Source organism: Platichthys flesus, chromosome 5 (genome assembly GCF_949316205.1).
Source record: "Platichthys flesus chromosome 5, fPlaFle2.1, whole genome shotgun sequence".
NCBI classification, from domain to species: Eukaryota; Metazoa; Chordata; class Actinopteri; order Pleuronectiformes; family Pleuronectidae; genus Platichthys; species Platichthys flesus.
In genome coordinates this window covers 13222082-13236580 of record NC_084949.1, presented here as the reverse complement: position 1 = coordinate 13236580, position 14499 = coordinate 13222082, and the positions used below count along the sequence as shown (strand labels likewise).

The 14499-nt window shown below is 42.9% G+C and overlaps 1 protein-coding gene across 1 annotated transcript in view; it reads left to right on the top strand.

Moving 5' to 3' along the window:
• LOC133954431 (alpha-1,6-mannosylglycoprotein 6-beta-N-acetylglucosaminyltransferase B-like) overlaps positions 1–14499 on the top strand; it is a 100961-nt gene that overhangs the window by 49749 nt on the left and 36713 nt on the right. Inside the window, exons 7-8 of the mRNA XM_062388860.1 lie at positions 134–298; positions 6417–6586. Of these exons, the coding sequence (XP_062244844.1) occupies positions 134–298; positions 6417–6586 (335 nt within the window). The remainder of the gene's footprint in view (positions 1–133; positions 299–6416; positions 6587–14499) is intronic.

The window sequence follows — 14499 nt, the reverse complement described above, 5'->3', positions numbered from 1 at the left end:
CTGAAAGGTTGTTTTCTAAAGAAAACCCCAAATGTTGATGGATAAACTGAACCACAAGACAACATGAAGACAATTACATGGCAATCTGTCCAACCATAATAATCTGTTCAAATATCCTCCTTCTCCCAACCAGGCTGCTTTCCGTACAGACCTCTCTGTACTCCTGGACCAGGTTGGGACAGGAAAGGAGTCCCTCAGCTTCATGAGGCGCCGAATCCGCCGCCTCGCACAGCAGTGGGCGACGGCCGCCAACCGCCTGGATGCTAAGCTGGAGCAAAGATGGAGGGACCAGAAGAAGGTGAGAGGAACTGCAGAGAGATAAAGACTAAGCACTGACGGATAGATGATAGCGGATGCATGTTACCGTCAGGTATCATAATAAACTTTTTGTCATGGCTCAATGCAAAGATCAGCTGAGAAAACCTGTGAAAGTGGAAAAACGAATTCAACATGGAAAGAAAAAATAAATAATGGGACGCGAGATGTTCTACAAATGTCTCACAGTGAAATGGGTGACTCCACGTTAGCAGAGAGTTTTTCCTTTCAAAGATAATAGTTATGGCAAAAACTGTTTTTCACCGGAGTAGTTAGGCACAAAAGCTTATTCTGATGCTTCTTAAAGGTTCTCACTTTGAATGATAAGATCTATTAGGAGAAAAGAGATGGAAGAGGTAATGATAGGTTGTCATCCATCGCTGCAGTCTGCATTCGTCTGCTGTATATGAAGTGTCTTTCAATGTGTCTTTCCCTTTTAAAAATGCTTTCCAAAGCTGTGTACGGTAAATTCAAAGTTGAATCCAACATCAACCATTTAGTAAACCTCATTTTGGTTGCAGTTAAAGCTGTGTGGCATAGGCTTTGCTAATTCGTGGTTGTTACCACGTAAGTAAGGAAGGTAGGAAAGAAGGAAGAAAGAAACAGATAAATGAAAAAAGCAGAAGAGGATGCCAGGCGTGTGCCAGTGCCAGAGGGAGAAGAACAAGAGAAGTGGGGAAGGAAACTGTAGAATATGGATTAGGAAAGGATTGATGGAGGGAGATAGGGGAGTCGTGAGGCACAGTGCAGATGAGTAAGCAACAAAGACCTGACTGGGCCAGTTTTCCTGTGGATATTTCATTAGAATTTGGTTAAGAACAAAGCAAAATGTAAGACTGTAATTGCGAGCGAAAGCACGATGTGATTAAAACTTCTTAGAGTCTTACAAACTTTTTGCCTTTCCTGTGAAATGTCTTTTCTGCAATGAGTAGACTCCTGATTTTTTAGTTAAGAAACAATGATCAATATACCAGGTAATGCAAGAAGGCAGATCAAGCACACATGCTGCCTCGTCTCTCTCAAATGTTTTCCTCTGCCTCCATCTATCTTTTAAATAAGTTAACAAGGGTGGAAATAGTCCTTAGTCACTATGATTGATGTTGTCTTTTCTTGCTGTGCACGGAGGGCATTTGTTATCCTCGATCACGGTTTGTGTGGCTGCTTGAACAGAATATATGCCACACGTCCTACTGCTGCTATCTCAACAGCAGATGTCCTGGTGTTAGTAAGAGATGTCCTCGCCTGTCAAAAGCTGTTTATCACAATAATTAGCAACGGAAGTAAAGATGTGTTCCTCTTTTGGAGTTTTTTCTGTGTAAGTGCTAATACTGCTGCTGCTAGGATATCACTGCAACTAAAGCTACGGGCAGAGACCCGTTTTTTATTTCATTTGAAACTATTTCTGAGCTGAAAATTAAATCGCCGTCTCTTCCAGTAAAATTCCAGGATTTAATTTAAACTTTAAAATAAGCGCTGTTGAATTTAATTTACTCTGACCTACTGAGAAGCAATGAAGCCGTCTGACGTGAATAGACTGTGGCCCTGTTCTTGCCTAACCAATGTCTCTGACCAAATCACCGCTTTCAATAGCAACTCCAGCATTCTGCCTCAGTGTGCAGTCGTTGCAGTTCAACAGAGGCTCTGTTGATTCGGTTCTGTGTCCTTGTTTATCTTTTTCTTTGATTGTAAGGAGAGTTGGATGTTTACTCACAAAACAAATAAACATTCGAGCAGAGGCGTGAGTATGAAGAGAGAAAGGATCGACAGGGAGAGGAAAATGAGAGAAAAGCAAGAGGATTCTTTTCAGCTGTCAGCGGGAGACTCAAGGACAGGCAACTCGGAAGCTCGAGTCGAAGCAGAACCAATATATACGAGAAGTTTGACGGACGTCGGAGGGATTTTGCGCAGTGAAGATGAAGCCAATGTTTAATGTTCTTGGAAATCTCTTATTTCACAGCTAATCGGTCAATTTCCTCAGTGATTGAGAAATTCAGAGCGAACACAATCAACCCTCTGTGCACTTGACTTCAAAGCAGTTTCTGAAAACTCTTTTTTTGCCCTTAATCAAAGAGCGCTAGGTAAACCCATTCGATCTCTTTAACGTAGCTATTATGAAACAGACTGCTGTTTTGTCCTTCCCCTCTTATCAAGTAGACATATTCACCTAAGCTGTGGCATAATGAAAAGCTTTTTCAGAGACCGCAGTTCAGACTCAAAGACTGCGTCCTTCACGCCCTGTTACATTACATTTTCATTTAGCTGACGCTGGCAACCTGTGGCGGATGCCTTTGTGTACGTCTGTGCCTGCTTAGTGTGCACTGAGCTGTCAGTGTGTTTGTCAGCATGGGAGAGTTCATTGACCTCTGACTGATGAGATGCAGATAGTGGAGGAGACGAATGGAATCGAAGGTGAAGTCAGGAAGCGTGTGTGTGACAGAGCGAGAGAGAGAGTGTTTAGTTGTGTTCAGACATGGACTTTACTCTTGATAATCTCCTGACTTTCTCTGAAGGAGCTTTATGTCAGAAGGAAAATGTCAGAGTAAGAGGCTGTGGATATTATCTGGAGTTTCTCCCGCCGGCCCCCTGGTAAAAGCTCCGGATGATGCCCTCTCACTGGAGGATTCACCACGAGGGAGTGGACATCTTGATGGCTTCTCTAACACGCAAGGTAGAAGACACTGATGAAGATGTCAACAGAGAATTTGGTGATATGGGCACACACGTGATCTCCACAGCGGTAATTAACAAGCCTCGTCCTGCATGCTGCGCCACCCCTCATCTGAACAATCCAGAGATCTTATATTATTTTGAACGTGTCTGACCCGGAGAACTTCCTGCTGTGTTGTGCATATGTAAAGGACAAACTTCAGAGAAAGTCAGAGCCCTGCTGTGCGGATGTCCTCCAGAGTTCATGTGAAAGTGAGAAGGAAAGCGGTTGGAGGAATATGGCAATAAGGGTAGAAGGAAAGACGTGAGGGGAGAGAAAGATGGGAGTGGACTCTGGAGAGGGGGATAAGAGAGAAGGTGAAATTAAGGGTAGTGTATTGATGGCTGGCAGTGCCAGCTTGTGTTGCCACCCGTGGACTTCCATCAAACAGCTGCGACCTTCACAAGGGCCACAGTGCATGAGTGAACTGGGTCTCACACACACACACACACACACACAAACTCTCAAGCACATTCAAATCACTTATGGATGCTGAGACAGGCATCAGCATTCTCGTGTGGTTAGCCAGTTAGTGATGAGTGGAGCAGAGCAGAGCATAAGTGGTACCACATCCTTAAGAGCCACTTCAGCTCCCCTGCTCTCGTATGTAAGCACCAAGGACTTTCCAAGGATTTTTTATCTGAGACACACATCTGTGTTACAGTACACAAAACATTTATATCATCAGCACATGAAAGACATGAAACAAGATTTACTTTTCGACAGCCTCTCCCAGATATGTAATCAGGAAACATGTTTCAGAGCAGCGAGGCAGAGATCTTGATTTGTGCCATTAAAGTTGAACACACAAGCAGGCAGATGGGACGTTGTGAAGGCGAGCGAAAGGTTTGAGCGTGAGTGTGTTGTCATCGTACTTCTCGGCCTGTCTCCATGGGTTAGGCAGGTCTTTGTGTTCGATTCCCACGGGACATCGACTGTGGCGAGCAGCTTCAGATCCTGTTGAGAATCTCCCCCGAGCTCAGGGCGAGTGTGTGGGCATCCATGCTGAACACGCAAACATCCCCAAACACACACAGGGGTCTGACTGGAGCTCACTGATGTGTGTCTGTGTTGCTCTGAAACAAATACAAATGAACAAAAATTGAATCGGCACACACGAACAAACACCATCTGGGAGTGCCATAAGTCCACGGCCTAAAGAGCTCCACTCTCCTGTGTGTGATCGGTTTCCTCGGGGAGGCAGCTGGCCGTCATACAGGAGTTCACGAGGAAGTACAGCTTAAGCTTCAGAGTGAGTCTCTCTGTTGCTCGCTTCCCTTTGTGAGGCTTTCGCAGCCGATCGTGTTCAAGCGAAAGCGCAGGCAAATATGTGAGATTGAGTTGGCGTTGAGAGTGTGTACCAGTGATCTGCATCAGCCCACGCCAGTTTTCCACCCCTCTTCACTCGAGCTATCGATCTCTACTCTGTGATGTGAAGGTTACTTCTCCAGCGTTGGACTGATGTGTTTTCAGTGAACTCCATTCTAATTGTATTACCAAGTACAACAGATTTGAAATGAGCTAATTGAGATAAACACTCACTGTTGGAGAGTAAGTGAAATCTCTTCTTAGCAGTTTAGCTTATGGGCGCAATTTACGACATTTTGCAAACTGTCATACCTCCCTGCCTTTAACTTTGCATTTGTGTGTGTGAATGCCAGTTTTATAGAATTAAGTCCACAGTTATTCAGCTCTGCTGCCATTATATAACGTGCAATTTCTCATATCCCTGGGTCGTTGTTGGCTCCCTCTGTCTCGACTTTTGCATGTTGGCCAGTGTTTATGCGATACACCCTCACCACTGCCATCACCGCTAAGTCAGGAGCGTCAGAAGTATTGGTTTCATGAATTCTCACTCTTGCCATCTGCCACCCAAACTGTAATTAAATTTCACTCATCTTTTTCATGAAGCAGAAGTTAATAGAGCAGGCTTATTAAATCAGTTTTTCTTTTTTTTTTTACGCCAGCTGGAGTCTCACTGGAGTTTCACTCTGCTTCACACATACACCATTGTCCAACGTTTAACACACATATTAACCGTGGGACATCAGCGGAATGAGCATTTGTACTGCATGTATACGGCAGTATACACAACCTCTTAAAACAGTTGCGGCAAATGTAACCATATAAAATCCTGTTCCAGAGGGGTTACGGCTGTTTTGGCTCTGTTTCCCTCTGACTGGATTTCAGGATCATCAAATATGTGATATGCGGGGGCGCTGTTTGTTTTGTGTCCTGTGAGGCCTCATAAGAGGAGCACATTGCAGTAAAAGCTCTTGGAAGCTTCTCATCATTACCTCAGTTGTGCAGGTACAGACTCAGGAGACACATACACCGACCTACTCACACAGAGAGAGAGAGAGAGAGAGAGAGAGAGAGTGCTACAAGGCGAGAAGCCGCCATCAAACCTTTACGACCAATTCCACAAAGTTGACCCCGAGCTCATTATGCATGTTGCATGATGGGAGTTTGCGGGCTCCGTTTACCAGCCAAAGCTGCGGGAGGTGTTCATGCTGCGTTAGCTAATCAGGATTACTCAGCAGAGCAAGGTTTTGACATGGCTCTGTCTAATCGCTGTGAAAAGCAACGTGTTGCTCATTTCTCGGTGGGTTGCTCTAATTATGCAGTTGCCAGGCGCACGTGTGACAGGACTGTATCGCCTGTAAAATGCAGATTTGTAAAATAATGGAACACATTCACTGCGATCACTTCCTTCACATACTTTATATTTTTCTAAAACAGAAGGGATTTTCCCTGTCAGAGAACTACTAGCAGTTATCTTTATCGACATATGGTTCATAGGAGATGAGTTTTACAGTACAGTCCATTATGATGGATTTCTACGTGTGCAAGCTATTCCATTGGGACACGGGGGGGATGAGTCATTGAGGATTTCAAAGAATTAGTTTTCAGTTTTCATAATTTCTTTTTGGAAGAGTCTGAAATTCGAATGATTTTAATCCTCAAACTCATTAAAACAGTTTGAACGGCGGAAGCTTAACTTTCAAGGGGCTTAACTTTGCTCACACACGCACCGGTTATAAATAACATAACATGAATCAGATTGAATTAAATGGACTTAAAAAATAACATGAGGAGTATCAGCCAGACATGTCACTTGTAAATTGTGTACATTTAATGGGAAAGACTATGGAAACCTACTGTCTTCTCTGTAGTTTGCTTATCATCAATTATGGGGGAGTGCATTCCGAGACTCTGATATTCCTGTGTGTCTTGGAATCTGTCTTCATATCTATTGTGACTAAACCGTTTGTTTAAGTAAGTACAAGAAATCATGGCCTAAACTAAAGGGTCTGTATAGCTCTCATCTCGAGAGGCCATAGACATTTCATCGGCAACACCCAAAATACATTATGTCCCTGTCTTTCACTAGATACTGGTCCATGTCGGCTTCCTGACGGAGGAGTCTGGAGATGTTTTCAGCCCCAAGGTGCTGAAGGGCGGTCCGCTGGGAGAGATGGTCCAGTGGGCTGACATCCTCACAGCTCTCCACGTCCTGGGACATAACCTGAAGATCTCCATGTCTGTCAAGGAACTGCAGGGGTGAGTCACTGTCTTCTAAATGCACCTAACAGGTTTGACTGCTAGGTATAGATGGATTCATGGATGTTAACATTTAGCTGCTGGTTTGACTTGTTTGTGTTAATAGGCTTTAATTAAGTGATATGAGATATGGTGTCTTTTTAGCTCAAATTAGCTCTTTACAATGAACCAGTCTTTGTTTCTCTGTCGAAAGGAGTAACTTATGAATGTCACTTGTTATTGTAAAAGCTTCAAACACCAGGGTTGTGATAGTAACAGTTATTAATAAAATTGCTGATGATGAAGGATTAACTGCTGAAAAACCGAATAAATCTCCATCAGAAATGAGCTTAAGATGAACCTTATCCCAATATCCACCACAATTGTATGGGTGCTTCTTTGGGACATGCTCCACCCTTCTTTCAAAATGGCATGGTAATCGAGTTGAGTAGCTTTTGCCTCATCCTGCTAAATTTCAAAGAAATTCAGTCAAAAATCTGATATATTCAGTTAAAGAAACACGTTTGCCTTGAATAGTGTGTTTTATAGATTCGCTGGAGCAAGGCTACCAGTGTGGTGCCTTTCTAACATCACCCTGTGTTATTTACAGCCCCTGATGACAGCTTTGTCAACAAACCTGTGAGCATTTGCAATCCTCCCATTATCACTGTGCTCTTGTGCTCCCTCAGATATCAGGATGTGTAAGAGAGCGTTGTGATCTAATTTCACTTCATCCCCACTTACTGCAGAGATTAGGCAGGAGGCCCCGAGGTCCCGTTGATATATTTGTCGCCTTATTGATCCCGTATTGATGCACTCCACAGCATCCGTCAGTGTGACTGCGTTGGTGTGTCTTTTCATCCCCTGCGTCAGCACGTGTACATGTTTCTGCTGACGGATAAAGCTGTAGAGCAAACACACACACACACACACACCCACACACATACTGAGGGGGGTGGATGGATGTAAATCTATCCTGTTGGGAAAGATCCCTCAGGCTTGTTCTGTCCAGGCTACGCAATATCTACTTCATGGCTTAGACTGAATAAATCACACAGGCCGTCAGGCTGATGATGGATGGCTAATGTTGAGCAGCAGAATTATGAATAGGTAGGAGTGCTAGGGAATCATACGGTAGATAGGCAACGTCTTTGTTCAGTCTTGATTGTGCCAATAGTCTTTGTCTTTCTGCCATCACTGATCACTGCGATGACACCACCATAGCGCATAGATCAATATAATGATGTCTGCAGAGACCCCGCACTGTACGCTGCATTTTACACCCAGCAGTTCTGTATTGACTCGCAGCCTCTGGCAGACATTTTGTAGACATATAACATGTCTGCAGGGACCAGGAGAGAGCGGGAACATCTAGAGGAATTTTTATTCTTAAAGAATGAGTTTAGATATGGCAGGGACCCGCACATAGGCTCGAGTTCATCTGTCAGATTTGAAATGGATGGCATCATTTTCCCTGCGTTCTTGTCACCGGAGTATCGTGGGGCCCACATTTTAAAACCGGGCTCTCTCACAAACCCGGCTGTGATGTTTTTTCCGGCGAGTGTGCAGCAAAATCTAACGTACAATCATGAAGAATTATTTTCTTCCCCTCAACAACATGGAATGGCTTCGGAGGGAAAAATGGCCTTGAGCTTTGGATTACTTGGTGAAACAGTGCAATCTTTCTTCAAAGTGCATTTGAATCATGACTCAGTCCTTTTAAAAACACTTGTGTGCCAAATAGCACAACAGCTTTGCCTCCTGATGTCATTCTTCCCACATGGTTTGCTGCGGGAAAGTGGAACAAAGACGGTTTATGCAGTGTGTCCAATCATTTCTGTTGATGTGTCACTTATATTCTTCTCACACATTTAATTTATTTTGGTTGCTATTATCAATAAGACAAAAAAGTGATATTGTTCTCTATCCTATCCAACTCTGTAGACATAATGTTATTCATCCTTTGTTCCAATCCTTAAGAATGTGCAAGAAGACAAGGACAGAGGAGATATGAAATATGTTTCACCCTAAAGACAGACAGGTGGAGAGACAGATACAACCAGGCAGCTTCACTTTCCTCAGGGCACATAAGAACACAACTGAACAAGTAGTGCCGCGAGTCCATCCACCTCCGCAACTCCTCCACTCCTCCACAGTGGTGTGTGTGTCTGTGTGTGTGGGCGGAGGGGGTCATGTATGTGGTGCAGACCACAATACACTGGCTTCATGGCCACAACTGAGAGCTGTGATTGGCGAGGAAGCTGGTGGTAGCTGTAATTGGCCACTGAGGGTCTACTTCTTTGTGTGTGTAGCATACACCTCGATTTCCTTAGTTTCCAGTCAGCTGTGGTCATATGGCTGGACACTATTCAGTAGAGAAGCATAAACAGAGCACACAGAGACTCAGTAATGTTCTGTTCATATAACAGTAACTTGGGATGCAACATAATGAAGTATAAAAAAAAAATTATCTGAATTCTACTGCTGGTGATAAAACGCTCTTTATGTATAGAGATTTCATTATTTGTGCATGTTCTAAATGAATGTGATGAATTGCTGCCTCGTGGTCTGCAGGACAGAGGGAATCATGCACTTATATTCACCGTTTTTCTGCGACAGCGTAGACTTGTCTCACTCTCAGTGTCACTGCGCAGGTGAAAACGTGTGTGGTGAAGCCGACTGGGAAGACAAGGGGAGAACAGGAAAGTGCTGAGTTTGCATATGTGGAGTTGGGGCAGGAGACGTGTTATTCAAATATGCAAATAATGGCTCTCTGCAGTGGATTCTTTTTTTGTGAAGGCTCATCTCTTTTTCAAATTTTGGACTCATTCATTCCTTCATTTATTCACAAAGCGGAAATTTTACTTGCACCACTTACTTGCCCACACACACACGCACCCACCAGTTAATTCAATCCGGATTTTTGCATCTCCCGGTCTTTGCTGAGTGTGCACTCCTCACAATGTGGGCTATCCGAGCGAGCTCGACAAGCTGAGTTCAGTGCCAATTAGATTGAAAAGGCATGTGAGATGTATTAGTGTGAAAGGGAGACCAGACAGAGCTGAGGGGGCCATACGTCACAGGCTGCAGGGTCCAGATGACTGAGAGCTGCACCAGTCATTGTGAAGGTGGATGAGTAGCAGCTTTTTTTGTCCGATCTTGTCCAGACTGTAAGGAGATATATAGAAAATTAAACTGCACAGTGACAGATCCTGGCACAGGATAAAAAATACTGCAGTGTATGGACCAGAGCACACACAGCCATCACCAAGAGGTCTGAAGAAGTAATTATCATACCCTAAATTTAACCTGGATCTAAAGATGCAGCCTATACATTTCTGCCTTGGTGGAGAAACGTAGTTGTTGGCCTTCATAGAAAACTATAAGTGCAGGTGTTGGATGTGCATCTTGGAACCTCAGTTGTTACTTCATAACCGAAGGCAGTAAATGTGACATTATGGGTCAGTTAACAGATGAAATGTGTGAAAAGCTAAATTGGAAAGACAAATAAGAAACTGGACAAAATTAAATCCCAGTCTCTGTTGAAAATAATGTGAAATTAATCTTATTTATATCTAAACACTGTGTTTCTCCAGATTTGCCTTTGTCCACTGGTGGATGCAATAATTCATTAAACAGTCCTGTGTCGATGCTGTTTATGTTTTCATTCATTTATTACAAGCCTGTGTTTTACTTGCTTTTACTTTAGTATATGACAACAGTGTTTACTGAAGTTTTTTCCATGATGTTTATCAACCCTGGAGCCACTTTGTTTTCCAGTACTTTATGCAACTTTACTTTAAGCTAAACCACCTATTTACCAAAGAGACTTCTCGTGGTTATTAAATGTCCGCTCCCTTCCTCCACTCTCCCATCACATCACTTCCTCAAACTCGAGGTGTCAAGTTTCACCGTCTCATCCCGACTGTAAATGTCTCGTCTCAGTTGCCATGGAGATCCGAATCTGGGCTATAGCTGGGGTTAGAGGTGGAGTCCCAGCCAATCAACGCTCCCAGTACAGTAGCTGTAGAGAATCTAAAAACGTTAGGCCTCTTCTGACCCTGATATCTGCCCATGATGGCTACTTGGGTACAGCAGAGATTCACACTCATTCAAACCTTCCTCTCATTTATAAGGCTTTTTTATAAATTACAATGTTGTTTTGATCACTGAAGAAATTTAATAAGAGTTATATGTTTACCTGCTGCAATAGTGTTGTCAATATAGTTTTCACAGTGCAGTCGGACCCATGAGTGCTGAGTACTGATGTGGTAATCATGTAGTTATAATCCTTAGCACTCATGGGTCGGAACATCAACCTGTTCCAGACATTGCCTGGCTGTCAGGAAACGTCTGTATTCGACTGTGCACATTACCAGCAAATGATTTATCCTCAGTTTTGCTTCCACAGTGGTATTGCTCTGCCTTCTGTGCTGCCTCCTCCTTATATCAGTCAAACCACTGAACCATCCATATAATAAGCAAATCTCAAAGAGCATTAGTCTGTCTTTCTCAGAGTTAAATCCCTGCACTGCTTTAAGCTCTTTCTCACAGCAGTGGTAAGCGGGTGAATAGTCTTGTGGTTTATCTAGTGCAATGATTTCAGGTTTACTGTTGACACTGTAGCCTTTACACTGAACTGACGCACTGTGTCTAGGTTCTATGTTCTGTGCAGAGAAGTTTGGCTTTATTCCATTTGGAAGTGCAGCAGTATCAGAACCCTGTACTGCCTCTAGTGTCAAACCAGGGCAAGCAAGTGTTACCTTTGGGCCTTTAGCCCCATCAGTAGAGCGGTCATGCTCATGTGGGGACTGAATCTACCTATTGGTCTGTATGACTTGTGTGTGAGAGAGAGAGAGTGTTTTACAGTAAAGAGAAAGTCTCTGTATGCTCCTGTGAGTCCACGTATGTGTGTGTATATACTACAGCGGCTGGAGCATCCTGTAGAAGAACTAATGCTAGTTCCCATCATAAGCTCATTGCTATAAATCTGAGGCTTTGGCCCAGAGATGGCTTGCATAACCCAAGAGATTTATGCAAAAAGAGCTATCTACCCAGGTTACGTAACGCCTCGTAAAATCGGATGTGTCTCTGGATGGGTCTTCAGATTCTCTCTGCACCACACTTGTTTCTCCTCTATATTCTCCTCTCTGCCTTGTTGTAGCTGTAGTTTGACCATCGATGCATCTCTTCACCTTCTTTTAATTTGTTTTTTCCTTCTATTTTATATTTTCTAACAAGGTCTCCGGCTAATTTGTTTTACATCTCTCACCCTTCGTCTGTTTCTCAATATCAGTGGACCTGAACATATCTGAAGACTTTGCATTTAGACATGTGGACTCTGCACAAGTTTGATTGAGAAAACGTGTTTTTTCTCTCTGAAGTACCGTTGAAATTCTACAACGGTACCATGCAGATTAAGTGTGTGGATGTAATATTTTTTTTTAAAGGTGTACTTTTTCCACTTTTTATTTCAGTGTGCTTCTGTTCAACATATATCATGTAGTAGAGCCAATATGGTCTCTCAATCACACAACAACAACAACAACAAAAAATTAGTTTGATGATGTTGAAAAGAAGCGTGGGATCATTGGAGTTGTCGTCATATAATAAAGTTTTATTCACGTTAAACAGCAAATGGCAATGAATTGTCGTGATCCATTAGCCGGCTAACTGGCTAGCTGTGTACTATTTAGGCTGCCGAAAACAAACATCCTGTTACCTTTATAAAACTGGTATTTCTCTGGGGTAGAACATTGTTGGAAACATTTTGAAAAAAGTAAGTACGCAAGTCAACAAAATATATAACATAGGTTAAGTTGTTTTTTGACATTCAATGCAGAATTGTTACATATCTCTAAGTCCATGAAAAGTCTCGCTCTATGTATCTCTGTGCTCAGGTATCTTTCTCTCATTGTCTCCTTTAGTCTCAATCCATCACCCCTCAACTTCACTCCCTCATCTTCCACCATCATAGAAGTGAAGCTTGTAGGGAGACTGGAGTCAGTGACCTCAGCTCACCTCCTGCTCTCCGACAGAATGGCTTCAAGCCACCTTATTATACCTAACCCAAGCAGATAGCAGCGCACACACATGCACACAAATCCTCTTTAAAACCCCAATCCTGCCTCCCTTGCCTCTTCCACACAATTAGGCGTTTCTCACTTTCCTGACACAGCTGCTATTGTCCTATAGTTTTCATAAGTTAAAGGCCTTTTTGTTCCTTCCAGCTTTGTTGTGTAAGTGAGGAGGGAAACAATTTGCAAAGCAGCTGACAAAACATTATCACACACGTGGCCGTAAATGCAGCTTCTCCTATTAAAAATATCTAACCTTTGGGTTATGTAAGGAGTGTGTATCCGATCCCTTTATTCAAAAGAACATGCTGAGGTGCATGAAACTCTTTTAGGAGACTCGAGGGGTAGCTCCCTATTGTAGGCAAAACTGTATCGCATTAAAATGTATCAGCTCTGTGTGTGTTGGTACGTGGGAAAGAGTGTCAGCATGTCTTTTTGTTAAAAACTAGAGCGTGCAAATGAGTAGTATGCTTGGTTGGCATCATTTTCTCTGCTTAAAGTGTGTGAGATGGCAAAAACATACTGAAAGCAACCTCCCCTCCTCTCTTACCTTGTGTCTCCTCACCTTTGTTTATTTCTATCTCTATTCATTCATCCGACTCCTTTCGTAATATCTTTATTTTCTGTTACTCCCAAGCTTAATGTGCTTGTTATGAACTTTCCAGATTTTTACAGCATTTCATCACCCCTGACTCCGAACTCTTTACAGAGACACACACACACACACACAAACGCACACACACAAGAGTGCACACTTTGTAATGATGTGCTGTTTCCCTTGTCTCAGATTTGTAGCACTGAGGGGGAAAACCACTAGTGGCCCAGAGGGTGACTATCTTTTGTTACTGGTGTTGCTTTGACTCATTTCTCCACATTGGCATTACCTCTAATTGGTCTGCATGACACAACTGGGTCTTGGAAACATAACTAGGACAAGCGGCTGCTTGTGCTTCTTTCGCTGATTTAGCACATTATTCTGTATGTCTGTGTATGCTGGTGCATTTAGTCTTGTATAATTGAGTTTTCACGGCCTTAAACATGAGGGTAGTTTTATAAGATAAGGAAATGCTGGGTCATAGTTTGAAACAGGTTCTCTATATAAAGACATGACAGAACCCCAAAAGTGAAGTCAAAGATTCTCGGTGGCCACCTGGTGGTCGGCTGTAGTATAGGTCGTACCCCCACTGAGTGGGTGCTGTTGGTAGATGAAACATTGACCAAACTAAAAAGTCAAAGTAAACGTCAAACACATTTTTCTCAAGATGGATTTCTGTCATTTTAGATAATTCGTATAACATTGGTATATGTGCTCATTTTACTGGTTAGTGTGGTTTTAATTAGTTAATTGATGTTGTAAAAATGATGATTGACAGCTGATCTAGGAGGAACATCGCTAAAGCGGCTCCATCCCCTGATCACTACTACGCAGACTTTGGCTCCAAATGCACAAGATGGCTACGTTCATATCTGGAACATTTTGCCATGATTTCTAGATTATGGAAGGAAGCTGAGAGGAGCCGTCCATCTTTATATAGTATGATATTTTCACTTCCCACAGCAAGAAGAATCACAGGTGTAACACATAATATTAAGTCCTTTCTCTTTAGCATTTAATAAAATCAGTTAAAAAGATGTAAATGTATCCATCACACATGCAATCATTACTGCTCCCATGTTTAACTGTATCAGTGATACATCTGGGGCTGTAGACTGGTCTGTCACCTGTGATAATGGCACCTAGAGTTTCTCTGAAATAAGCTGTCATTCCTCCGGTCACCTGAGACAGAGAGAAAAGTGGTTCAGGCAATTTCTACACACGGTCACTAAACGTTTATCTGATCCCAGCTTGCTGTCACT